We start from the raw sequence: 26953 nt of genomic DNA on the forward strand, positions 1-26953 counted from the left end.
TTTGCTTTCAGCAAGAGCCACACTTACCTCTTATTCTGGGAACAGGTATAATACTGCCTCCCATCATGTCGTACACGTAAAACATTTTCTGTCGCAATCCTGTGGCGATTACTTGTTCCCCATCAGCACTGAACCGCGCCTTATAAACTGGAAATTTTTCCAAATGGATGCTTTGAATCTTGGGGTTTAATTTGCCATCAACCTGGAACAACAGTATACACAATGTGATAGGTACCATCAAGCTAAATATCGTGATAGAGTAAGTCTCCATGTAAATGATCACCCCCCTTACTGCACCCCAATGCATTTAAAGCAGAGCTTCACCAAAAAGGGGAAGTTCTACTTTAAGACCTCCTGTCCACCTTCTCTTCAGGAAATTGAACTTTTTTTGGGGGGGGGGGTTACCTCCCACTCCGATCGCAGGATAAGTTCTCCTCTCCCCCTCCCTCGCAGAAATGTTCTGGAACACATCACAGGTCCCAGAAGACTGCGGGACCACTCACAGTGCGGCTCAACGAATGTGCGGTGGGCACCCGTCTCTGAAGCTGCAAGCGGTCACAGATGGGTGCCCACAGTTGAGATGCCGGGGACAGATGGTCGAGGGAAGGAACGGCTCAGGTGAGCACACTGCTGGATCCTGCGACAGGCGAGTGTCTGTTTATTAAAAGTCAGCAGCTACAGTTTTTTTTAGCTGCTGACTTAAAGTGGAACCCTTCACATGTGATATATACCAGTATTTTTTACATAATAAACGTGAACATATATTTTTTATCCTACCCCAATCTGTCTACTGCCTCATTTAAAGTCCCATTGCCTGCCCCCCCCCCCCCTTTTTTCTAAAGCGGAACTTTAGTCATTTTTTCAACTTTCCATCTATTAAATCTTCTGCCCTTGTTGTTTTAACTTTGGATAGTAAAACATTTTTTTTAGCCTAGGCTTATGACATCATGCAGTTCTCTCGAAAGTTTGCCAGAAAGAGGGGGGGGGGCAGAGTCATAAGAGAGCCAATGAGAGCTGCAGAGCTGGAGGTGTGCCTCTGTGTGTCTGTGTAAATCCAGGAAGTGAACAAGCAGCAGCTTCAGCTGCCCACAGTTAAAATAGTTGCAGCAAGACTCAGTGGAGGGAGATTTCCGCAGCATAATTGGCAAGTACAGAATCACAGTATATATAAAATAATATGCAAAGTGGTTGGAGGGAAGCTTCAGAATGGCAAAGATGTTTTTATTATAAACTATGTGAGCGACTGCAGTTCCTTTTTAATAAACACAAATAAATGGAGCTCCTCTTTAACATGCCTCAATGCAGAAAGGTGCATGGCTGATTTTTGTCTGTCCTGGAAGCCCCTTCATTTGATCAATCTGCCCTAAAGCATATTTCCACGTCTGCAGACAAACAGAGATAACACCTAATGTATATTTGTTAGAGGTTTCCATTCGCATAGCATAACTTAATGCTGCTCACCTGAAATTTCAAAACCAAGGTTCCCCTCTGCTACTCAGGGGAGTTAATGTTTATCATAATTAACCCTGGCTGTATTAAGCGGGCAGATGTCATTATCAGTTGTAAACTACATCAGATCACTGTCTATCCTAACAAAGGATTCTTCATCGTTATGTTAAAGGATAATTTCACCTTTAAAAAAAAAAAAAAAAAAAATGCACATTTTTTTGCAGGTTAAAAAAAAAATGTGCATTTAGTTCTTTTTTCTAAGGAGCCCACAGAGCATTGCCCCCGTGATCAGCAGATCATGAGTGTAATGCCCTGCTCCTGCAGACTCTCAGGATAGCTGTCTGCTCATACCTCGTATGGGCAGGCACTTACCTGAGAGCAGGACGAATCGCTGGCCAGTGCCCTCACAGTTTAATGAAAACTACAAGCTGTCAGCCGCAATAGCTGATGGTACTTGTAGGCATTCATTCACAGGACACTTGTGGGCGGAGCCAGGCACAGCAGCACTGTTTTTAAATAGTGCCAGTGGATGCGGGGAGAACATCCCCCAGCTGTGCATTTACTTAAAAGTTAACTATTGTAGCTAGTATAAAATACCAGAGTTTGAATTGACGGGAGTTGGCAGGATTTGGAAGAAATCATGTGTTCTGTATTCACATCTAAGGATGAGCTTGGGCGTGTTTGCAACCCCACATGCCCCAGCCCGCCAAGAAGCTGACACTGCGCACTGGATTGTCCTGCAGTTCATCCACACATGCCAGGTCTCCTTTCTGCCAACACTATGTGATTGGACCACAAGGGAGCAGCAAGAAGCTGATGAAATCAACTCTCTCTCTCTCATCACAGCAGTTGTGAATAAGGATGAGCTCGGGCGTGTTCGCAACCCCACATGCCCGGGCGCCCGCCAGGAAGCTGACACTGTGCAGCGCTAATCACAGGCAGTGAGACATTTCTCGATCTCTGCAGCCGCAGACTGGGAAATGTCTAACTGCCTGTGATTAGCAATGCGCAGCTTCCTGGCGGGCACCCGAGCCCATCCTTATTTACAACTGCTGCGATGAGAGAGAGTGGATTTTATCAGCTTCTTACTGCTCCCTTGTGGTCCAATCACAGAGTGTTAGCAGGAAGGACACCTGGCATGTGTGGATTAACTGCAGCATAGTCCAGTGCGCAGTGTCAGCTTCCTGGCGGGCTCAGGCACGTGGGGTTGCGAACACGCCCAAACCCATCCTTATTCACAACTGCTGCGATGAGAGAGAGAGAGAGTTGACTTCATCAGCTTCTTGCTGCTCCCTTGCGGTCCAATCACAGAGTGTTAGTAGGAAGGAGACCTGGCATGTGTGGATTAACTGCAGCAGAGTCCAGTCAGGTAACTAAGCTGGCTGTGCTGTGTGGTAGGAGTGTGTAAATCTCAGGACTGGATATACAGAAATACATATCTTTAGGCTCCCACATCATAGGTGTTCCATCTGTGCCTGGAATTCAGCTTTTAAAGTGGAATTGATTAGAGCACCCACTCCCAGTCTTAGCGCCATGCACATATAAAGATGAATATCTGCCGGGAATTCGGACTGCAGTTTATTACACTGGCAGGGTATTACACTACAAGCGCATGTAGCTTACCTGAAACAGGGACACGGATCGGTCCAAGCCGGCTGTCATAATAACTTGTGCAGAGGGATGGAACTGCACTGTGGTGAGCGGCCCTGCAGACTTCCTTTCATGATTAGCATTCAAGCATGGTTTCATCTAAAAGAAATAATGAAAGATTTGTAAATTGAAAAGAACTATAGGCAAAAAAATTTTTTTTTCATTCTGGATAGAGTATGTCCCCTTTCACACTTACACGACTTATCCCACGATTTTGTACTGTAAAATCGTTTGACAAGTCATTCTCCATGATTTTCAATGACTACCATTCATATTGACACACCTTTAAGTCGTGCCGACTTCAATGTAGTCCCTGCACTACTTTGGTCCAACTTCCATGCGAGTTGTACTCCATAGACCTCAATATTAAACCCTCAAGTAGCATGTAAATCGTACCTGAATAATATAGACACGATTTCAGTACCACTTTGTAAGCACAAGCTGAGAATGGTTAATGCCAAAGTTGTGGCAAAGTCGTACAAAGAAAGTAGTACTGCTCCCAAATCGCAAAATCGCACAAAATCACTTTGAAGTCGCACAAGTGTGAAGGGGGCCTAAGGGAGAGTTATAACCCCTGTCAGATTTCCCCCCCCCCCCCCCATCTGTGTCCCATTGGGGAGATTTCCCTTCACTTCCTGTCCCGTAGCCAAACAGGAAGCGGGAGGAAATCACTGCAAATGAAGGGAATTCCTTGGGGACCCCCCCAGGTCACCAGAACTAGTGTCCCCATTGGAAGATTTCTCCTCTATTACCTTTCTGAGGACAAACCAAAATTTGGGATTTTCTTTTACTTTCAATGATAATGAGCATCATGGGAAATGTAGTTCCAAAACATCTGGGGTGCCAAGGCTCACCATCACTGCTCTTGTGGCTCTGATTTTCAACAGTGTCAAAAAAATGAGCTCAACTGAGCATGTGCAGAGCAGGGCAAGACAGTGTGTTACTGGATTTTAAACAGTATAGACACTTATTTTCAATGTTTCACATAGCTATACCTGCAAAAGGGGCCAGCCTGAAGTAATCTAGCAGGACATCATTTTCTGGCTAAATGTCCACATGAACGTCTTCTTGCCAACCGCCCCCACAGTACAGATTTTATATATATATATATATATATATATATATATATATATATATATATATATATATATATACACACATACATACATACATATACACACATACAGTAGGGGCGGACAATATTCAGACACCCTTCAATTTTTCACTCTTTGTTATATTGCAGCCATTTGCTAAAATCATTTAAGTTCATTTTTTTTCCTCATTAATGTACACACAGCACCCCATATTGACAGAAAAACACAGAATTGTTGACATTTTTTCACATTTATTAAAAAAAGAAAAACTGAAATATCACATGGTCCTAAGTATTCAGACCCTTTGCTGTGACACTCATATATTTAACTCAGGTGCTGTCCATTTCTTCTGATCATCCTTGAGATGGTTCTACACCTTCATTTGAGTCCAGCTGTGTTTGATTATACTGATTGGACTTGATTAGGAAAGCCACACACCTGTCTATATAAGACCTTACAGCTCACAGTGCATATCAGAGCAAATGAGAATCATGAGGTCAAAAGGAACTGCCTGAAGAGCTCAGAGACAGAATTGCGGCAAGGCACAGATCTGGCCAAGGTTACAAAAAAATTCTGCTGCACTTAAGGTTCCTAAGAGCACAGTGGCCTCCATAATCCTTAAATGGAAGACGTTTGGCACGACCAGAACCCTTCCTAGAGCTGGCCGTCCGGCCAAACTGAGCTATCAGGGGAGAAGAGCCTTGGTGAGGGAGGTAAAGAAGAACCCAAAGATCACTGTGGCTGAGCTCCAGAGATGCAGTTGGGAGATGGGTTAAAGTTGTAGAAAGTCATCACTGCAGCCCTCCACCAGTCGTGGCTTTATGGCAGAGTGGCCCGACGGAAGCCTCTCCTCAGTGCAAGACACATGAAAGCCCGCATGGAGTTTGCTAAAAAAACACCTGAAGGACTCCAAGATGGTGAAAAATAAGATTCTCTGGTCTGATGAGACCAAGATAGAACTTTTTGGCCTTAGTTCTAAGCGGTATGTGTGGAGAAAACCAGGCACTGCTCATCACCTGTCCAAATACAGTCCCAACAGTGAAGCATGGTGGTGGCAGCATCATGCTGTGGGGGTGTTTTTCAGCTGCAGGGACAGGACGACTGGTTGCAATTGAGGGAAAGATGAATGCGGCCAAGTACAGGGATATCCTGGACGAAAACCTTCTCCAGAGTGCTCAGGACCTCAGACTGGGCCGAAGGTTTACCTTCCAACAAGACAATGACCCTAAGCACACAGCTAAAATAACGAAGGAGTGGCTTCACAACAACTCTGTGACTGTTCTTGAATGGCCCAGCTAGAGCCCTGATTTAAACCCAATTGAGCATCTCTGGAGAGACCTAAAAATGGCCGTCCACCAACGTTTACCATCCAACCTGACAGAACTGGAGAGGATCTGTAAGGAGGAATGGCAGAGGATCCCCAAATCCAGGTGTGAAAAACTTGTTGCATCTTTCCCAAAAAGACTCATGGCTGTATTAGATCAAAAGGGGGCTTCTACTAAATACTGAGCAAAGGGTCTGAATACTTAGGACCATGTGATATTTCAGTTTTTCTTTTTTAATAAATCTGCAAAAATTTCAACAATTCTGTTTTTCTGTCAATATGGGGTGCTGTGTGTACATTAATGAGGAAAAAAAATGAACTTAAATGATTTTAGCAAATGGCTGCAATATAACAAAGAGTGAAAAATGTAAAAGGGGTCTGAATACTTTCCGTCCCCACTGTATATATACACAAAGCAGCTCGCCCTTTGGTTAGTGGGGAAGACAGAGATCTGTCTTCCCACAATTAAAGCACCTCCCCCACAGTTAGAAAGCATTCCCTAGGGACACATTTAACTCCTTGATCGCCCCTGAGGTTAACCCCTTCCCTGCCAGTGTCATTAGTACAGTGACAGTGCATATTGTTAGCAATGAACACTGTTTTAGTGTCACTGGTCCCCAAAAAGTGTCAAAAGTGTTAGTTAGTGTCCGATTTGTCTGCTGCAATGTCGCAGCCCCGCTAGAAGTCACTAATCACCGCCATTACCAGTAAAAAAAAATAAATAAATGAAAATAACATAAAAATATCCCAAAGTTTGTAGACGCTATAACTTTTGCGCAAAATCAATATACGCTTATTGGGATTTTTTTTTACCAAAAATATGTAGCAGAATACATATTGGCCTAAATTAATGAAAAAAATTAGATTTTTTTAAATTTTTTTTATCGGATGTGTCTTATAGCAGAAAGTAAAAAAATATGGTTTTCCAAAATTGTCGGCCTTTTTTGTTTATAGCGCAAAAAATAAAAACCGCAGAGGTGATCAAATACCACCAAAAGAAAGCTCCGTTTGTGGCGGAAATTTTTTTTTATTTGGGTACAGCGTCGCACGACCGCACAATTGTCAGTTAAAGGAACGCGGTGCTGTATCGGAAAAAAATCTTCCGGAGGGCAAGTGGTTAAAGGGCCAGTAGACACCATAGAAAAACGCAGTCCAGATGCTTTTCTGCATGCGCGTTTTTGATGCAGTCCAGTGCATCCCCCTCCCTTCTTTCTCAACCTTATGTGCGTTCTTGATGCGTTTTACAGCGTTCCAGTACAGTCCGGTGCAGGAAAAATGCAACATGTTTTGTTTTTCTGGAACTGAAATGCACTGGAACTGCAAACACTGGGGAACGATGTCACTGAAAACCATATTACCTACTTTCCATGCGTTTCTGATGCAAAAAAAAAAAAAGCATGGCCTTTGCCAGTACGTCGCCGACTGTTTCCAGGTTTAGGGCGAGTGCATGAAAGTCCTCCTCCCCCGCCAACAGCCGTTGTGATTGTACACAGCAGGAGTCTGTCAGCAGGTCCCGGCCAATGATTCTTAGCCGGTGACCTGCAGATCGGCTGTGTCCAATCACAGCCCAGAGCCCTGTGCCCCAATCAACAAGGGCTCTGCACAGGGGGGAACGATCTCTCTGTTTTCTCCTCCCTGCAAAGAGATAGATAGTAAAAAAGCAGCACACATTACACAAACTAACACTTGTTAGGCACACATTTAACCCCCTGGTTACCCGAGATGTTAACCCCTTTCCAGCCAGTGTCATTAGTACAGTGATAGTGCATAGTATTAGCACTGATCTCTGTATTCGTGTCACTGGTGATGTCAGTGGCAGTTAGTCAGTTCCCACCCAGTGTTAGTGTCTGAAGTGTATGACCGTGCAATTACCGGTTAAAGCAGCACAGTGCTAAATAGCACAAAATGGTCTGGTCATGAAGAGGAGAAAACCTTCTGGAGCTGAAGTGGTGCACATTGTGCCTGATGACAACTTCTTACCTCTAAAATGCCCTTTGGAAGTGAAGTGGACTTTCCTAACATATCTCCAGTTTTACGCAACAAGTTGTCTTCATCATCATCATCATCTTCACTGTCATCGTCATCTGTGATGGAAATCATTGTTTAACATTAAGTGATTGCAAAGGTAATTTTTTTTTTTTTAAATAACCAACATGTCTATACTTACCTGCTCTGTGCAATGGAATTGCACATAGCGGCCATGAACCTCTTCTTTTCGAGTCCTCCAACAGCGCTCCTGGCCCCTCCCTTACGTCCAATACCCCCCATGGCAAGCCGGTCCCTAGGGAGCACTTTCTAACTGTCAGGGAAAGTCGTTTGGGCCAGGAGAACAGTGATTATTGCTAGCGGCTATATCCGCTGGCAATAATCACATGCAAAATCCGACAGGCTGGCTGTACCCAAGCCGATCGATGGATTGACTAGGGTACAATAAGCCTGCCCATACATGGTTCAAATCTTAACCGGGTCCCTACTGAACCGACCAAGATTCAAATCGTCTATAGCCGGCTTAACACAGGAGCCAACTGCAACCAATGTTATTCACACACCCAAAAAAACAAGTCAAGCAATTCATTATATACACACACACACACACACACACACGCTTACTTTATTGCCAAAAGTATTGGGACGCCTGCCTTTGCACGCACATAAACTTTAATGGCATCCCAGTCTTAGTCCGTAGGGTTCAATATTGAGTTGGCCCACCCTTTACAGTTATAACAGCTTCAACTCTACTGGGAAGGCTGTCCACAAGGTTTGTGGACCATGCTTTGTGCGCTGGTGCGCAGTCATGTTGGAACTGGAAGTGGCCATCCCCAAACTGTTCCCACAAAGTTAGGAGCATGAAATGGTCTAAAATGTCTTGGTATGCCGACGCCTTAAGAGTTCCCGTCACTGGAACTAAGGGACCAAGCCCAACCCCTGAAAAACAGCCCCACACCATAATCCCCCCTCCACCAAATGACTTAGACCAGTGCACAAAGCAAGGTCCATAAAGACATGGATGAGTGAGTTTGGGGTGGAGGAACTTGACTGACCTGCACAGAGTCCTGACCTCAGCCCGATAGAACAGCTTTGGGATGAATTAGAGCGGAGACTGCCAGCCAGGCCTTCTTGTCCAACATCAGTGCCTGACCTCAGAAATGCACTTCTGGAAGAATCTGGAAGAACATTCCCATAGACACACTCCTAAACCTTGTGGACGGCCTTCCCAGAAGAGTTAAAGCTGTTATAGCTGCAAAGGGTGGGCCAACTCAATATTGAACCCTACGGACTAAGACTGGGAAGTCATTAAACTGTAGGGGTGTAGGTGACATCTCCGTGATGTGCCACATCCCTAAAATTCAAATCCAAAAATGGGATTACCCCGATTGTGGGACTTTTTAGGCACCTCAATCATATGACAAATATAATTTGTAGAACACCAACTAAAATATATGAGACGATGATACAATCTGGTTTCCTCCCTCCACATACTTGTTCTGCACTCCTGTCAACTCCAGATTCAGCCAACAGTTGGATAAAGTCCTATGTCAGCTGATGTCACTCAGCCGGCCCAGACTCTGGAGGGATCCCAACTTTAATATTGGGATCCACCCAGATTCCTGACCAGCAGCTGGCTCAGCCTCTCAGCATACCGCTGACAGCTTGAGCCAGCTGCTCCCATCCCCTCCACAGCCCGAGGCTCCAATCATCACCATCTCCATCGCTTTCAGCGGACCTGAGAACTGAGCGATCAGCGTTCTTTAATCACTCAGTTCTCGGTCTTGGAAGTGGCAGGGGACAGATGCAGTATCCACCTAGACGAGTATGTGTTAATTATTTTTGAACTCCCAAATCTTTCTTTTAATGTAGTACTGACAATTCACGCAGTGCATTACATATTATACATTTACATCAGTCTGTGCCCTTAAAGGTTCCTTTCACACATACACAGGCCAATTTAGGCGGGAGCCAATTAACCTACCAGCATGTGTTTGGCATGTGGGAAGAAGGAAGAGTATCCGAAGCAAACCCACGTAACATGTAAACTCAATGCAGATAGAGTCTTGGCCAAGATTTGAACGTCTGTCCGCAGTGCTGCAAGGCAGATATGCCAACCACTAAGCCATTTGGTGCCAATGGACTCTACGTAATGGCTTCAGATATTCAGCAGCATTTTTCACATTTGTAGTTGTAGGGATTCTGATACACATACAGTATCTCACAAAAGTGAGTACACCCCTCACATTTTTGTAAATATTTTATTCTATCTTTTCATGTGACAACACTGAAGAAATGACACTTTGCTACAATGTAAAGTAGTGAGTGTACAGCTTGTATAACAGTGTAAATTTGTTGTCCCCTCAAAATAACTCAACACACAGCCATTAATGTCTAAACCGCTGGCAACAAAAGTGAGTACACCCCTAAGTGAAAATGTCCAAATGGGGCCCAATTAGCCATTTTCCCTCCCCGGTGTCATGTGACTCGTTAGTGTTACAAGGTCTCAGGTGTGAATGGGGAGCAGGTCTGTTAAAATTTGCTGTTATCGTTCTCACTCTCATACTGGTCACTGGAAGTTCAACCTGGCACCTCATGGCAAAGAACTTTCTGAGCATCGGAAAAAAAGAATTCAGCACGGTGGCCAAGACCATACAGCGGTTTAACAGGACAGGTTCCACTCAGAACAGGCCTCGCCATGGTTGATAAAAGAAGTTGAGTGCACGTGCTCAGCGTCATATCCAGAGGTTGTCTTTGGGAAATAGACATATGAGTGCTGCCAGCATTGCTGAAGAGGTTGAAGGGGTGGGGGGTCAGCCTGTCGGTGCTCAGACCATACGCCGCACACTGCATCAAATTGGTCTGCATGGCTGTCGCCCCAGAAGGATGCCTCTTCTAAAGATGATGCACAAGAAAGCCCGCAAACAGTTTGCTGAAAACAAGCAGACTAAGGACATGGATTACTGGAACCATGTCCTGTGGTCTGATGATACCAAGATAAACTTATTTGCTTCAGATGGTGTCAAGTGTGTGTGCTGGCCCAAACACACCTCCAAGACGACCACTGCCTTGCTAAGGAAGCTGAGGGTAAAGGTGATGGACTGGCCAAGCATGTCTCCAGACCTAAACCCTATTGATCATCTGTGGGACATCCTCAAATGGAAGGTGGAGGAGCCCAAGGTCTCCAACATCCACCAGCTCCGTGATGTTGTCATGGAGGAGTGGAAGAGGACTCCAGTGGCAACCTGTGAAGCTCTGGTGAACTCCATGTCCAAGAGGGTTAAGGCAGTGCTGGAAAATAATGGTGACCACACAAAATATTGACACTTTGGGCCCAATTTGGACATTTTCACTTAGGGGTGTACTCACTTTTGTTGCCAGCGGTTTAAACATTATTGGCTGTGTGTTGAGTTATTTGAGTTGAGGGGACAGCAAATTTACACTGTTATACAAGCTCTGAGCCGGTACAAAGGGGGGGGGGGGGGGGCGGGGCGCGGAAGGGGCGGATGCCCTGGGCGGTACAATTTATTGGGGGTGGGGGGGGGCGCAGTGAAGTGTCCTTCTAAAACGGGTATCACTAAAGGGTGGACCGCCTCACTCTCCTATGCGGCCCGCCGTGGTACCACCATTTAGCAGCCTTTTCTTCCCCCTGCCGTCTCTGTAATCCTCTCACAGAGCAGACAGCGGGAGGCGGGACAGTTCTGGATGAAGAGCGGAGCTGCCGGAAGTTAACAAGCAGGTGATTGGCTGCTAGGATGAAGGGCGGTCTTAGCAACCAATCACCATCTTGCAACACCCGCCCTCCATCCGAGACATGCCGTGCCTCCCTCCGATCTTCGGTCTGTGCAAGGTAAGTGAGGGAGGGGGCGAAGTTACAGGGAGTGAGGACAATAGTCTGAAAAGCTGAAAAGGAGGAAAGTGTGTGCTGACTCGCTGAAGACATTAAAGTGGAGTTGTTGAGGGCTGTGATGTGGTGGGCTGAGGACATCAAGGGGGGTGGGGCTGAGCAGACTGATGTATGGGGGAGATGTGGACATTACAGTGGGGGGAGATGTGGACATTACAGTGGGGGGGGGAGGTGGACATTACAGTGGGGGGGGGGGGAGATGTGGACATTACAGTGGGGGGGGGAGATGTGGACATTACAGTGGGGGGGGGGAGATGTGGACATTACAGTGGGGGGGGGGAGATGTGGACATTACAGTGGGGGGGGGGAGATGTGGACATTACAGTGGGGGGGGGGGGAGATGTGGACATTACAGTGGGGGGGGGGGGGGAGATGTGGACATTACAGTGGGGGGGGGGGGGGGGAGATGTGGACATTACAGTGGGGGGGGGGGGAATGTGGACATTACAGTGGGGGGGGGAGATGTGGACATTACAGTGGGGGGGGGAGGGAGATGTGGACATTACAGTGGGGGGGGGGAGATGTGGAGAGGGGGAACGCAGTTTGCCATCTTCGCCCTGGGCACCAAAAGGCCTTGTCCCAGCACTGTACAAGCTGTACACTCACTACTTTACATTGTAGCAAAGTGTCATTTCTTCAGTGTTGTCACATGAAAAGATAGAATAAAATATTTACAAAAATGTGAGGGGTGTACTCACTTTTGTGAGATACTGCGTGTATCCAGTAACTGGATTTGAAAAAGGTAGTATAGCCATACTGGTGCTTATGGAAAAAGGCCAAGACAGAGCTGTTCTCACCTTCTTTAGAAACTCGTTTCTTGGAGTCAGAGGATGCCCAAGAAGGAACCCCTCCCATCGCTTTCTGGAATCTATCAAGATAAAAGCAAACTGCAATAATTAAAACTTTAAAAAGTCAGTAAAAGCGTACCAATCATTGCCAATATAAATTAATTGGAATTAACAGGGCAAATTAACAAATCAAAATTATGATGCCCAGCAAAACAAGAACCATTAACAAAAATTTTTTTCTCAAGTTCCCCAAACACTAAGCAACCTGGGTCATATGATCACTTGTTATTCGGGGCATTGTGAACTTTTTACTTTTTTTTTTAAATGCGAGACAATAACAATAAGGCCTCTTTCAGACGAACGAGGGTCCGTTCAGGTCCGCCTAAAAAACTGACAGGCAGACCTGAACGGACCCTCCATAGACCTCTATGGAGCGTCGGATGTCAGCGGTGACATGTCCGCTGACATCCGACCTGCTCCGATCCGAAAAAGTGTAACGGAGGAAAAACCTACTTTTCCATCCATTTTCTGATCGGATGACAACGGACAGCGGATGTTCACGGGGCGTATCATCATGGATCTGTCCCGTGTGAAAGAGCCCTAAGAAAGGACAAAAAAAAAGTACAGGGAGCAGTGCTTCCATATGTAATAGGTAAATATGGCCTCTAAAACCTGTAATGTATAAGATTTTTGTGTACATCAAGGTGATATCTTTCATGTGTAAAAAAAAAAAAAATAGAAAAATACAAATGTGTCCCTTATACATGTATTTAAGGGACGATTCTCACTGGTGTGATGTCCAACATTGGATGTGATTTGCATCGCACTGCAGTGCAAATCACATGTGATGCGATTTCGGCCATACAGCTAGTATGGCTGAATTTGCATCGCATTCGGATCAAACTCGCACAGGACCCTTTTTTGGTCTGCAGCAGAATCGGATCGCATGGGTGTTCACACTCATGCAATCCAATTCCTGTCCGAATTTGTAGCTCATAGTGCGATATTGGGGTGTGATTAAAGGGGTTGTAAAGGTTCGTGTTTTTTCACCTGAATGCATCCTATACATTCAGGTGAAAAAACACCTGTCAGTGACCGGCCCCCCAACCCCCCGGTTTACTTGCCTGAACCCTCGAACTTGTCACACGGGGACGCGCTCTCTCTCTGCCCGGGGTTCTTGGCTCTTGATTGGATAAATTGATAGCAGCGTAGCCATTGGCCCACGGTGCGGTCCATCAAATCCAATAACGCGGGCACCGGGGGGGCGGGGCAGAGTCCTGCATTCGTCCACTATGGATGCCGAATGCTGGACTCGGGAGCGCGCCTGCAAGGTAACCCCCCCGGGAGAGCACCTCTCCTAGGGGGTTATCCGATGCGGGCAGGAGCGAGTGCTGCCGAGGGACCCCAGAAGATAAGTTTCGGGGTCACTCCGTGCAAAACAAGCTGCACAGTGGAGGTAAGTATGATATGTTTGTTATTAAAAAAACAAAAAAACCTGAACCTTTAGTGTCACTTTAACTTTCATTTGAGACTCCCAGCAGTTCGCATAGGGCAGTTAGAACTGCCGCCGGGAGACATGCGATGCGGGAACCCGCAGTGGATTCGCAGGGTTCATGCATCACTGCAGTGTGAAATGAGCCTAAAGTAAAACTGTAGAGTAAAGTAGGATCTGTACACAGATATACTGACAGATCTGCAGGAAACGGGTGCGCTGGGACGGTCACATGATCGGCTCCCAGTGCCGGCTTAAGAGATGACAAGGGACAACAGACAATGGATGCCCCATACTAAGCCTATGGGTGACATCATGGCCCAGGCTCTGCAGCTGTTGGCAATCTCTTCACTGAAGCCGATGCTAGGATCCAATCATGTGATCAAACCGGAGCATCCTCAGAATAGTTAGGTATAGACATTTTTACTTTACGGGGTAATATGAACAGGGTTTAGAATGGGGGATGGGGTCAGGTTTATGTATAGTTAGGATTTGACTGGACTGCTACTTTAATTATTCCACAATAAAACTTTCCACAGCAAACCAGGGAATAGGTCTGGTAAGCAATGGATGTCATTTATTCACATACTCGTCTTGAAGTCTTGATTGAAGCTTTTCTCTGCTTAGGGACTTCTCCACTTTACTCTTCATGATGTCTTTCCGATAACGATGGGTCATCTCAACACTGCAGACAAAGATGTAAAATATAGAAGAAGATCAGCCTTTGCTTTTAGATTCACAATAGGGATTTACAATATTATTACAACAAATATTATTATTATTATTTAAGGTACTTCTATAGCGCCATCAATTTACGCAGCGCTTTACATATACATTGTACATTCACATCAGTCCCTGTCCTCAAGGAACTTACAATCTAAGGTTAGAGACATTTAATATTTCTCAGCTATCCCTGAGAACTACAAAACACTACCCCCCTATTTATGAAGAAGAAGAGGAGGGGGGGTGTTCTGTAGTACTGCCCTAGGGTGACATTGCTCCTCCATAGATACAGTATAGTGACAAAGTGTGTTATTGGCAGGACCAATTAAAAATAAAGGAAAACAGTTATGAAATATTATTTTTGTCCATGGGTTAAGATACACGTAAAGTGTTTGTTACCCTAAGAAAAAAAAATGAATCCTGTTCCCATAGAAGCATGTTATACAGCACAGTGCTTGTGCTGTGTAATTTGCCCCCCTGTATCACCTGAAATACCTGGCTGATCCTGCCGGTTTCTGCCCTCCCCCCTGTAAACTGACTATGGTATATCATGGCTGCTAAGCCCTGACACCGTGGTCAGTTTATGTGCCTCCGTCATCCGCAGCTCTCCTGTCCTCTCTCACCCCTCCCCGTCAGGTGTGTTTGTGTTGCCCCTCCCCTTCCGCCACTATTCGTATTCATTTAAACATTAAAAATAAAAAAAATTACCGCCAACCCCTCTCTTGTATTGAGCTATAACATTAAGTGTATGTGGAAAACAAAGCTTCTAAATACAATTTTTGCAGATATCTTCAGAACGGTTACGTGACCTCCCGGCTGATGTCAGCAGGAGATCTCGGCTCCTCCTGCTGTAGCCCTGGATTGGAGTAGAAGAGCGGCCAGGTGTCACATGACCGGCCTGTAACTATCTGCAAAAAATGGTATATAGAAGCTTTGTTTCCCACATACACTTACACTGTGTGTTATAGCTGAATACAAGAGGGGCTGGCAGCGTAATGCAGCCCCAAGGTTACAAACACTTTAAAGTGAAGCGATCAACAGGCTTGGTCCAAAAAATTTTATGTAAATCTCTAAAATGCTGCTGCTACAGACCTCTCCTAAATGCAAGTTGCCTGGTTGTCCTGCCCTTCCTCTTGCTTTAAAAGAATGACATCATTGACCAGGAACAAACATGCAGATGACATAACTTTTCCCTGACTATCCCAATCTGCAGATTCATTCCGGGTCCATGGCCTAAATCTTTGAGCTCAATGTATCAGCTGTAAAACTGATTAGGCATCCCATAAACTGGCGGTCAGCTCAACTTTAAACTACAGTATATAAAAAGCCAAAGTTTTATGGCTTGTGATTGAGAAAAACAGTTAAAGCTGAACTCTGTGATAAGCAAATATTGTCTGTATGTCTGCTTAATCTGGTGCAGTTGTGCATGGTAGCCAATTAGCTTCTAACTTCAGCTTATTAAGCTTTGACAAAAAAAAAAAAACATGGAAGCGGATTGGTTTCTATGCAGAGCTGCACCAGATTTTGCACTCATCAGTACTAGTAAATCATCCCCTTAGAGTGTTCTGTGTATTTCCTACATTTTGCAGTAATCTAGTGTGAAGCTTCTGTGCAGGAGCTCCCTATAATAAAGACCGGTCCGTGCTGCTCTCTCCTTGTGCAGGGTGACTGGTCTTGTCTCCGCCCCCTCCTGTAGTTTTCCGCAGGCAACATGTAGTGGGCGGAGCCTGCCAGGCCCCTCCTAGAGCTACAGAGAGCATTAAAAAAAAAAAATTCGATAAGTGTAATAATTCCCCTTCACTCTATCCACAAACCAAAAAAAATAGTTTTAGCTTCAATACCCTTGAGACCCTAGAGTAAATGCTACCTACATTGCACACACGTGATCTGAAGGTGTACAGGAACACAAAAAGATGCACTGTGGTACCATCTGGTGCTGACCGTGTGTTCTTGTCTTTATAGTACTACAATATGTCTGAAAGAAACAGTGGTACTGGATGCACTTGTGAAGATACACTATATGGCCAAAGGATTGTGGACATCAGACCACCAACACAGCTACTATATGACCAAAAGTATGTTGAAACTCCCCAAAATTACTGAATTCGGGTGTCTCTGGTGAAGGGCACTGTCAAAAAGGGATACTAAAAGGAAGAAGATTAAAAACAAAACAAAAAAACAAACATGTTATACTTACCTGCTGTGTGCAACAGTTTTGCACAGAGCAGCCCTGATCTTCCTCTTCTGGGGTTCCTTCCCCCTTCTGAGTGCCCTTACTGCAAGCACTTGCTATGGGGGGGCACACGTGCGTGCTTGCTCCCAAGCCCCGCTCTGTGTGTCCAAAAGACCCACAGAATGTGGCTCAGCCCTGCCCACTTCTCCCTCCTCACTGGCTAGGATTGATAGCAGGGGGTGCCAATAGCTCCCACTGCTATGTCTGAGCCAATAAGAAGGCAGAGACCAAGGAGAACAGCTGCTCTAATGCACATCACTGGATCAGGATCAGGCTCAGGTAAGTGTTAGGTAGGGATGGGGGGGGATGGGCACTGCGCACAGAAGGTTTTTTGCATTCATGCATAAAAAAAAAGGTAAGAAAAACACTATAATGCTACAACACACAAAGAAGACATTTTAGACATTTGTGCACCTCCAACCTTGTGATAACAATCTGGAGAAGGTTCTTTTCCGTTCCAGCATGACGGTGTTCCCCTGTTTACATAGCCAGCTCCATAAAGACATGGTCTGATAAGTTTGGGGTGAAGGAACTGGAGCCCTGATTTCAACCCTACTGAACACATTTGAAAGGAACTGAAACATCAACTTCAAGCCTTGTGTTCTCATCCTCATAAATGCTCTTTTGGTTGAATGGGCACAAATTCCCACAGACACATTCTAAAACCTTCCCAGAGGAGTGGAGAGTATTGTAACAGCAAGAAGGGGCAATTTATTAAAGCGGAGTTCCACCCATAAAAATAAAAAAAAATAAAAATTTACATTACTCTGCAGCAAATGATCTAACAAATGACATTTGGACATTTTTTTTTTCTTTTACTTACCTTTTAAACCCTGTTGCTCTGCGGTCCCTTTAAATCTTCCCCTTTCCCACCGTGGCTCCTGACGTCACTTCCCTCGGCGCCACTGCACACTACTGCTTCTGAGAAATGTGTCATCATTTCCCAGGAGTCAGTGGGCAGCGCGGAAGGCTTCGTTGCCATCACAACGGGGCGGGCACTTCCGGCGACGCCACCCGTTGTGATGGCAACATCAGAACTCGACGGCGCTGCGAGCCTGTCATACTGCGCATGCGCAAGAATGGGCGGTGCATGCTGATCACTCAGCTGCACCGTATCCCGGAACAGTATGCTTGTGGGCTTCACATGCCCACAAGCAAGATGGGAACAGCCGGGACAACAGAATATAACTATTTTTTTTATAATAAAGCGGACATCGGGGGACGAAATTTCTAAAACAAGTGAGTGTTAGAAGTGAATGTTCTGATCGTAAGAAAAGTTTAAAAAAAATATATATGTGGGTGGAATTCCGCTTTCATGTCCATGGTTTTGGAGTGGGATGTCTAACAAGCTTATAGAGGTGTAATGGTGAGGTGTCCATGAACTTTGCTAGGGTGAGCAGGAATCTGAAACAACCAATCAGAAATAAGCTTCAGTAGAATCTTAAATTCTTGTTAGAATTTATGTCAAACCAGGCATCATTGATATGGTACTATGTAAATTAAAATAAGTCTAAGCATTAGGTCTGAACACACAAGCTTCCATTTTAACCCACCTTTCTTCCAACTCATCATCTTCATCAACCCAAACCGGCTTCTTGGGTAATGTGGTTTTCTTTGTATGTTCATCGTCGGAGTCACTCTCCAGAAGATCTGCGCTGACATCAACTCTGGTCTGCAATACACAAAAAAAATGTCTTACAGAAATTCTGAGCATTCCAACAGACTCAAATCAAACCTGTGCAGAGAGCCAAGGCAGATTCTTACTTCTAAACAGCACCTAAATCTATAAGGCCAGTTTTACACGGACTTCAGCTTGTATAAGAGCAGTGTGAACAGCAAGCTATGACCAAGCATTTGCCGAGCTTTCAGCAAACTTTGAACCATTCAACTCCATGAGTAGCTATAAGTAAGCATCTTTGCATGTGAAACGCGTTAGCAATTTATCCCTGTTGTTTCTACTTCTGTTACTTGTCTGCGTTTTTGGATTTTATATACTCAATAAAGATGCTTTTTTGATGGAGTGCGGCAATCCAGGACTTCTCTATTTTCATTATTTTGTGCATAGCCAGCACCCAACTCTGCTTAGTAGGATGGCAGCACCCTGAAAACACGGAGACTTATAGAGCGGCATTCCCCAACCATTCAACTCCAGTTTGAGAAATGTTGAGGGAAAATCTGATTGCCTCTCGGGGAGATCAGGAAGGAATTTTTTCCCCTGCTGTAGCAATATGAAGCATTCTGTGCTGGGGTTTTTCACCTTCCTCTAGATCAGTGGTTCTCAACCTGGGGGTCAAATGACGAGTTGCCAGGGGTCACTGAATCCTTGGCTGTTCCTGAAGCCCACGCTGCTCTCCCGGCCTTTTTGCGGCTGCCCAGCAGGGCTGTCCCTGGAGCCTGTGGCTGCCCAACTGGGCTGTTCCTGGAGCCCACGGCCACCCGCTCGGCCTCTTCGCAGATACCCAATTAGTTCACGGCATGGCTGGGAGGCGGAGACTAGAGGTCAGCTGTCTGGTAAGGAATGTGAAGTGGGAGGGGCTGGAGGAGACATTATCGCCTGATTTTGGCATAGGTGTCACTGCTACGAGATACCAAAAAGTCAGAGACACAGTGAGTAACAGTACCTATGATTATAGTTGCCATTAAAAGTCCCCACTACAGTTCTCAGATCAGCAGATGACCTTGATCAAGAGCACCTAAAGCCGCGTACACACGGGCGGACTTTTCGATCGGACTGGTCCGACAGACTTTCGACGGACTTTTGACAGACTTCCCACGGACTTTTTAACGAACGGACTTGCCTACACACGATCACACCAAAGTCCGACAGATTCATACGTGATGACGTACGACCGGACTAAAATAAGGAAGTTGATAGCCATTAGCCAATAGCTGCCCTAGCTTCGGTTTTTGTCCGTCGGACTAGCATACAGACGAGCGGATTTCTGGGTCCGGCAGAGTTACAACGTAAAGATTTGAAGCCTGTTCCAAATCTAAAGTCCGTCAGATTTGCGACTGGAAAAGTCAGCTGAAGGTCCGGTGAAGCCCACACACGATTGGATTGTTCGCCGGATTTGTTCCGTCGGCGTCCGTCAGAGCAGTCCAGTCGAAAAGTCCGACCGTATGTACGCCCCATAAAGTTGGCTGATCAGAACTCCCCAAAGCACTGCTACTCATCCCATTCCCCTCACCCCCCACCAAGGAGTAAGAGAAGGAATGAAAATAGAGAATACATGGAAGGGAGAGGAAAGGAGGGGGACGAACAAAGAAAACGGGAGAGAAAGAATAAGAGAAATAACAAGAAAGACGGCTGGACAGCGGGATTGGGGAAAAAAAAAAAAAAAACAAGAAATTAGGATAGCGAGAGATAAAAGGGAAAGAAAGGATAACAAAGAGTGGTACATCCTAAAATGTACTATAAGGGGTTTTAATACTGTACGAGTGGAAGGGACTCAGGGAGCGCTAAATGTCCATGGGTTAGGGGCGCAAACTACTCGTCTTGCCTTGGGTGCTGACAACCCACGCTACGAAAGTACATTTTACTGTTAGGGGTCCCCACAACTTTTATCAAGGGGTCACGGCACTAGAAAGGTTGAGGACCACTGCTCTAGATCAACTGTGGGTGAAGGATTGTGTATATGGGATTGTATATGGGATTGTATTTGGACTTGTGTCTTTTTTCAACCTAACTATGTAAACTATGGTCAGAGCCCTGAAAGATAAATGACAAAACGCGTAGGATGGAGCCAACGTTCATGACTTCATCGCACATCTTCTAGTCCAGAAGCAGTCCGTTTGATTCCTGGGACTTATGTCTGTATATAGGCAGTGTTTATACACATACTTGTGAGTATTACAGCTGTTTTAATAAACTTTTATCCATACGATTTTACACTATACGGAATCCTTGGCTTACTTTTCATGAACCCTTTTGGGAGCTTTGGAGGGAGCCATTAGAGACCTGTATATGTGGAACCTCACATTTCACTTCGGAGGATCCCTTATGTACAAGCGCATGTTTTCTAATTAATCAGATAGCTGCAGAGTGTTTATGTACCCGGATCCCTCTACACCTGTCAATCAAATGTCTAATTCTCATTTCCGGCATAAATGAATCCAAGTGCAAGGCTCGGTTCACACAAATGCAGCCGCGGTTTTAATGTGGGAGTCTGGTGCGGTTCTGTTCACCGGTTCAGGTGCGATTTAGGTGCAAAGTTTTACCTGAAATCGCACCTGACCTGGCCCCAAAATGGCACAGGACCCTTTTTAAAACCGCACTGCGGCCGCCCCGCACGTGTGAACCGGCTCCATTGAAAGCCAGTCCGATTCACATGTTATGCAAATTGGACGCAGTTAAAAACGCATCCAATTTGCACTGATGTGAACCGAGTCTAATAAACGCAATAGCGGTAGCCACTACATGTCTTGAAAACAAAGAAATACCTTTCTATCGCCCATGAGCCTTTCCACAAACTCATCCTGGCCACCAAAGACCAAGTCCTCCAAACATTTCTCTACAGCCGACTTCTCATTTAGAACCTTCAGATTTTTGGCTCTCAGCTCTTCCTCGCTGCAGGCTTCTTTCTGGCTGGAATTCTCTAGTTGCCTTTTCCTCCTTGGAGAGGTTTGCTCCTTGGTGGTTTTATTCTTGGCGGACTGCATTTTCCTTGTAAGAGCTTAAAGAAAAAAAGAAAAAAATTAACCGCTTGACAACCAGCCTTTAATACCCCTTCATTCACGATCAGGCCATTTTTCAGTGCTGTTTTAGTTTGACTGACAATTACTCTGTCGTGCAACATTGTACATAAATGAGTTTTACGTAATTGCTTTTGAGACAGATAGAATTTTCTCTAGGTGGTAGTAATAATAATCACTAGGCTTTTTTTTTTTCCTATTAAAAAGGTGAAAAAAAAAAAAGACTGTAAATGTTGAAAAGAAACCTGCATACCCTTAAAGCGGAACTTCCACTTTTTGGAATCCTCCCCCCCCTCCGGTGTCACATTTGGCACCTTTCAGGGGGGAGGGGGGAGCAGATATCTGTCTAATACAGGTATATTTCCCCCCCCCCCCCCCCTACTATTACTATTTTTCTGTTTTGAATTTTGAGAATATGCTATGGTAATTCTGCCTCACCTTGAACGCCCCTGATGAAGGGACCCCACAAGTGTCCTGAAACGCGTCGGGCTGAATGTCTACAATTACCACGCACTAACGATCTAGTTTTCGTATACTTGTTGTTTTTAACTTACTCTATTTTCGGTGATGTTTCCACCTGAATAATTTTATATTTTCTTCTACATATCAATAAAATTGAATTATTAATATAATAATTTTTGTTCAGAGCCCCTTTTCCTTGTTGCCTTTAAAGTCCTTATCATTTATCTGGGGATATCTGCTCCTTTACAATTTCAGGGGGGAGGGGGGAGAAGATACCTGTCATAGCGGGCATAGATAGCCGAGCCACCCGCGGATATCTGCGCCACTTCCGGCGCCTTCTCCGTCCCCCCTGCTGTCTTCTGGGAGACACACAGATCCCAGAAGACAGCAGGGACCAGTGGGGTCGCGCATGCGCAGTAGGGAACCAGGAAGTGAAGCCTCAAGGCTTCACTTCCTGATTCGCTTACAGTAGATGGTGGCGCCTCCACCCGACATCGTGGGCGCCCTGGGACAGGTAAGTGCCCTTATTATAAAAGTCAGCAGCTGCAGTATTTGTAGCTGCCGACTTTAATAAAAAAAAAAAAAATTAGGCGGAACTCCGCTTTAAGTCGGCCCTAAATGGATCGAAATTTGGATGGCTCAGCCGGCAGGACTTAGCACCACCAGAAAGAATCTGCCGATTGTCGACAGTGGCCCACACCGTGTGGCTGTGTGAATGTAGCCCAAGGTCTCTTTCAGGAGTGGCGGTCTTTACTGCACTTCTGAAAAGCTATTCACAGTTGATCACTTTTCAGATGGTGGTAAGTGTAAAACTTTAAAGTGATTATAAAAGGTTGTAATAATTCAAAAAGAAGTATGGGATTCTGTTTTTTTTTTTTTTTTTTGCAGATTCATACTTACCTAGGTGGATGTAGCATCAGTGCAATACGTCTGTCCCCCGACTGCTTTAACGCTGAAAACCGAGCGATCAAACACCACTGATCACTCGGTTCTCAGAGCTCCCTATGCAGAGAGTTGGTGACGGTCAGTCATCGGCTCTCTGCTCTCCCTCACTCACCGCAGCGTTGGGCTCGCTGAGAGGCTGAGCCAAGTACCGGTCCAGGCATGTGGGCGGATCTGGACTATATGGTTGGGATCTTCCCCCCCAGCCTGAACCAAGCTCTGTGACGTCAGCAGACTTCATCCCGCTGTCTGCTGAAAACAGGTCACAGGAGGGCAGAACGAACTGGACTCCTGTGATACACAGGAGAAGTACAGCCAGATGAGCTTTGGCTGTACTTCACCTTTAAAAACAGATTATACTTATGTGCTTTGTACAATGGTTTTGCACAGAGCAGGCCGGATCCTCCTCTTCTTCTTTTTGGGTCCCCCTGCCAGTGTTTCTGACTCCTCCACCCTACCGAGTGATCCCAATAGCAAGCCTCGCTCCTAAGCCAAGCTCTTGTGAATGGACACACACACAGCGCAGCTCGCCCGCCCCCACGCACGCTCTCTCCTTATTGGCTCTCTGGCTATGATTGACACCAGCAGATGCTAATAACTTTGAGCCAATGAGGAAAGGGAGACCCGCTGCTCTCATGGCACATTGCTGGATCGAGATGGGGCTCAGGGAGATGGGAGGGGGGAGGGGAGCCGGGAGCTGCACCCAGAAAGTTTTATACCTAAAAGCATAGAATGCATTAAGGTAAAGTAAACCTTCTGCCTTTAGAACTTTAACAAAAAAAAAAGTGGCAAACAGACAAGATTATGGGCCCTGTTGATCGGTGTAGATGTCCCCTGTGTTGGTTTGCCGGTTCTCAGCTCTCCTCTGGCGCTGTCAGCATGAGGAGAGGATTGCCGATAACCATCAAATCCTGTTTACACTGTGATTGGACACAGCTGATCACATGGTAAAGAGCCTCCGTGATTGGCTCTTTACCATGACCCCAGATCACTGCCGATGTGCGCCGTGGGGGGCGGGGGTGCGAGCTCGAGAGGGCGTTATATGATGGCCTCTCCACGCTGTAGTCATCATTCTGCTATAGCGTGGTCGTGAACAGGTTAAACTAATCCCTGGCGATCCTGCCACAAAGGTTCTTACTCAGGCACATCCTGATAGAAGGTGACAACTCTGTCCTTCTCCCAATTGTGCTTTTACGTTGTCACCAGGGATGAGCTCCGGTGGGATCCGCTCCTAGTCTGCACAAACCTGAGTGAGCCACACAGGGAAGCCGTCATTGTACCCGAGCCAATCAGAATCGTCGGAGGAATTCCCAGCAGACCTACGTATAACGCCTCGGACACTCAGGATTGGCCGGGGACAATGACGGCTTCCTTGTGGCTCACTCAGGCGGACGAGGAGCCAAACACGCCTCGGCCATCGCTGGTCGCCACATGGATATACAAAGGGGACTACAAAAAGTGGCTCCGACCAATACCACGCAGCCATTACTGGACTACATGTGGCTGCAAAGAGGTTGTAGGAGATCAGCAGCACTGACATGCAACAAAGAAGGGAAAGAAAGATGAAAAAAGGGTTTTATTAGGGAATGCAATGTTCAGGATACACAGGACATTAGCACACTACATCTATTCATGTTCAATGTAGCCAGAACTCAGGAACCCCACCCCACAGGACAGAAGCTGGCTGGTTGCTCCTGGCAACCTCCGCACTCACCTCCCTGATACGCACGTGGAGCTTCCTGTTGCCTCTTCCTACAGAGCGGAACCCCGCCCCCACCAATCAGAGAAGCCTCTCCTTACCAGTCCCCGCCCAGCCTCGGCTCCCGGTTACTCACATACTCTACTCTAGGCTGCAGAGCTCACGCATGCGCCTCGCACACTTCTGGCCTTACTGCTTCGAAGCCCCGCCCTCTCGTTACAACTAACACTCCGTTTCCGGTCCTACCCATCACAGTTCAGCCCCCCACCTCCGGCCCCAGTGTGATAAACCAGGCCCCACGTCCCCGCCCTTCCCGTTACAACCCGTGCCCCATTCCCGGTGCCTAATATTCGCATAAAATTGTGTCAGGTTCTGGTGTTTCGTCAGATTCGGCGATCCGTCAGTGTATCTAACGGAAGTGCCGTTCAGTCGCCGCCATCTTGCTACACCCCGCACTCTTCCACAATAAGGATACAGTGAGAAGGGGGCAAGCGGACATCTTGTTACACCCAGCGGAGTTTTGCATTTCACACCTATTTTTAACAGTAAACAGAGCTTATAAGGTCAAATACAGTATTTAGAAATCCGATGGACTGTTTAGATGTTGAATTTTAAAAGCAGCGGCAAGCCTCCTTATCTTACAGGTTAGCTAATCTGACAGAACACCTCTGCTTTTAAAAATCAACATCAAAACAGTCATATGGGTTTCAAAATACTGTATTTCACTATATAAACTCAGTTTAGTGTTAAAAGTAAGTGCGAAATACAAAAGTCTGGTGGGTGTAACAAGATGTCTGCTTGCCGCTGTTCTATCAGATAGCCGCTACCCGGCTTACTGCGCATGCGCGTTGCACAGCTGAAGTGACGAAGCCTTGTGGCCATCTTGGTACACCCGCATTCGTCTGCAGTAAGCCTGAAGTTAGAAGTCGGCAAGTGGACATCTTTATACACCCATCACAGTCTCGCTTTTCATAGTTATTTTTAACAGTAAACTCAGCTTATATAATGAAATGCAGTATTTAGAAGTCCGCCACACTGCTTTGATGTTGAATTTTAAAAGCAGCGGCAAGCCTGCTCATCTCATAGGTTTGCTAATCTGACAGCAGTTTGCTGCTTTTATAATTAAACATGTAATCATTCAGACGGAGTTCTAAGTACTGTATTTCACTATATAAACTCACTTTACTGTTAAAAATAAGTGTAAAATGCAAAACTCCGGTGGGTGTAACAAGATGTCCGCTTTCTCCTTCTCAGTGTATCCTTACTGTAGAGGAGTGCAGGGTGTAGCAAGATGGCGGCGACCAAAAGTCACTTCCGTTACACATTCTGACGGGTCGCCTAATCTGATGAAACACCTGAGGCTCCACTCATGAGTTGTGTTTATTTGAATGTTTGTTGCAATAAAGTTCAAATTGAAAAAATAAAAAGTTGTAGTGGAGGCCACATGTTTCCTGTCACATGGTGGGGGGTCTGGCTGCAGACTGGAGCTCCACTCACGAGTTGTGGAATAACCACAATATTTGTTTGTAATGTTTGTTTCATTAAAGATCATATAAAAAAGAAAAGAAACGTGACCTCCACATCCTCGAGATATGTTATATTAAAGTTCATTAAAAAAAAAAAAAAGGAAGAAACGTGACCCTACACTTCCTCGAGTTATGTTACATTAAAGTTTATTTAAAAAAAAAAAAAGTGCAGTGGAGGTCACATGTTTCCTGTCAATTGACATCCCCCTCACTTATACCTCCTTCGCGCCCAGACTCGCTCCACTACTAATTACCCCCTCCTTACGCGCTAGGTACGCCTCTGTTACGCCTTTTTTTCGTCCTAGTTACGCCTTCCTTACGCCCGCCCTTTTTCTGAGCCAATGCCTGCCCAACTTCCGCCCTCACTGCCCCTCCTCCCCGCCCTTTCACGCCAAGCCCCGCCAACCTTCCGCCGGAAGTGGGTGGAGCGCGACTGACAGGTGCCAATGAGCGGCCTCGGGGCGCGCAGGCGCGGCGAGGGGGAAGCTGCTGGGTTTTGTTGATGTTGTGCTAGAGTTCATTGTTTTCAGGCTGAGCTGGGATCACGTTGCCGTGTGCGGTGAGGCTGAGGCGCCGGGGGGGAGCGTACAGGGGAGCCCAATGAGGGTCTGATGGAAAAGGCCAAGGAGCTGGTGAGTGCTGCAGGCCTGAGGTGTGGTGGGGGGAGGGGAGGGGGGCTTTGTTGTCAGTTTTGGGCTGCAGTGAGGCCTGGCTGTGGGGGGGGGGTCCTGTTCCCTGACACCTCCTCAGGCTGTACCTGACTAGAGGATAAGGACTTCTCCTCAGATATGCTGGGACTACAAGGCTCAGCCTGTGGGGGGAGGTGCAGGGCATGCTGGGAGTTGTAGTCCCACCACAGCTGGGCAACCCAGGCTGCACCACCCCTGGAGTGTCCCTTCTTCTCAGCATGTTCCCTGCAGGGGCCCCGGGACATCCTGGGACTTGTTATTCATGGGGCCTCCCCGCTGTCTTAGCTGGGGCCAACG

At 46.2% G+C, this 26953-nt stretch overlaps 2 protein-coding genes across 6 annotated transcripts in view; one reads left to right on the top strand and one right to left on the bottom strand.

Moving 5' to 3' along the window:
- Nucleotides 1–24659, bottom strand: part of UTP18 (UTP18 small subunit processome component) — a 72539-nt gene extending 47880 nt beyond the window's left edge. Inside the window, exons 1-8 of one of the 2 annotated variants that reach the window (XM_073606691.1) lie at nucleotides 24578–24659; nucleotides 21087–21319; nucleotides 18200–18318; nucleotides 14280–14375; nucleotides 12208–12278; nucleotides 7498–7601; nucleotides 3073–3198; nucleotides 28–202 (exon numbers count right to left, since the gene is read on the bottom strand). In XM_073606691.1, the coding sequence (XP_073462792.1) occupies nucleotides 28–202; nucleotides 3073–3198; nucleotides 7498–7601; nucleotides 12208–12278; nucleotides 14280–14375; nucleotides 18200–18318; nucleotides 21087–21305 (910 nt within the window). In that variant the 5' untranslated portion in view covers nucleotides 21306–21319; nucleotides 24578–24659. Of the gene's footprint in view, nucleotides 1–27; nucleotides 203–3072; nucleotides 3199–7497; nucleotides 7602–12207; nucleotides 12279–14279; nucleotides 14376–18199; nucleotides 18319–21086; nucleotides 21320–24456 lie in introns of both variants that reach the window. The other variant, XM_073606690.1, reaches the window with a different exon arrangement.
- Nucleotides 24660–26376: 1717 nt separating this feature from the next.
- Nucleotides 26377–26953, top strand: part of MBTD1 (mbt domain containing 1) — a 119647-nt gene continuing 119070 nt past the window's right edge. For 2 of the 4 annotated variants that reach the window (XR_012236782.1, XM_073606692.1), the window contains exon 1: nucleotides 26379–26599. Coding sequence is in view for 2 of the 4 variants with exons in the window: in XM_073606692.1 (XP_073462793.1) it covers nucleotides 26579–26599 (21 nt within the window). In the remaining 2 variants the exon portion in view is untranslated. Of the gene's footprint in view, nucleotides 26600–26953 lie in introns of all 4 variants that reach the window. The other 2 variants (XM_073606694.1, XM_073606693.1) reach the window with 2 other exon arrangements.

This window comes from Aquarana catesbeiana, linkage group LG12 (genome assembly GCF_042186555.1).
Source record: "Aquarana catesbeiana isolate 2022-GZ linkage group LG12, ASM4218655v1, whole genome shotgun sequence".
NCBI classification, from domain to species: Eukaryota; Metazoa; Chordata; class Amphibia; order Anura; family Ranidae; genus Aquarana; species Aquarana catesbeiana.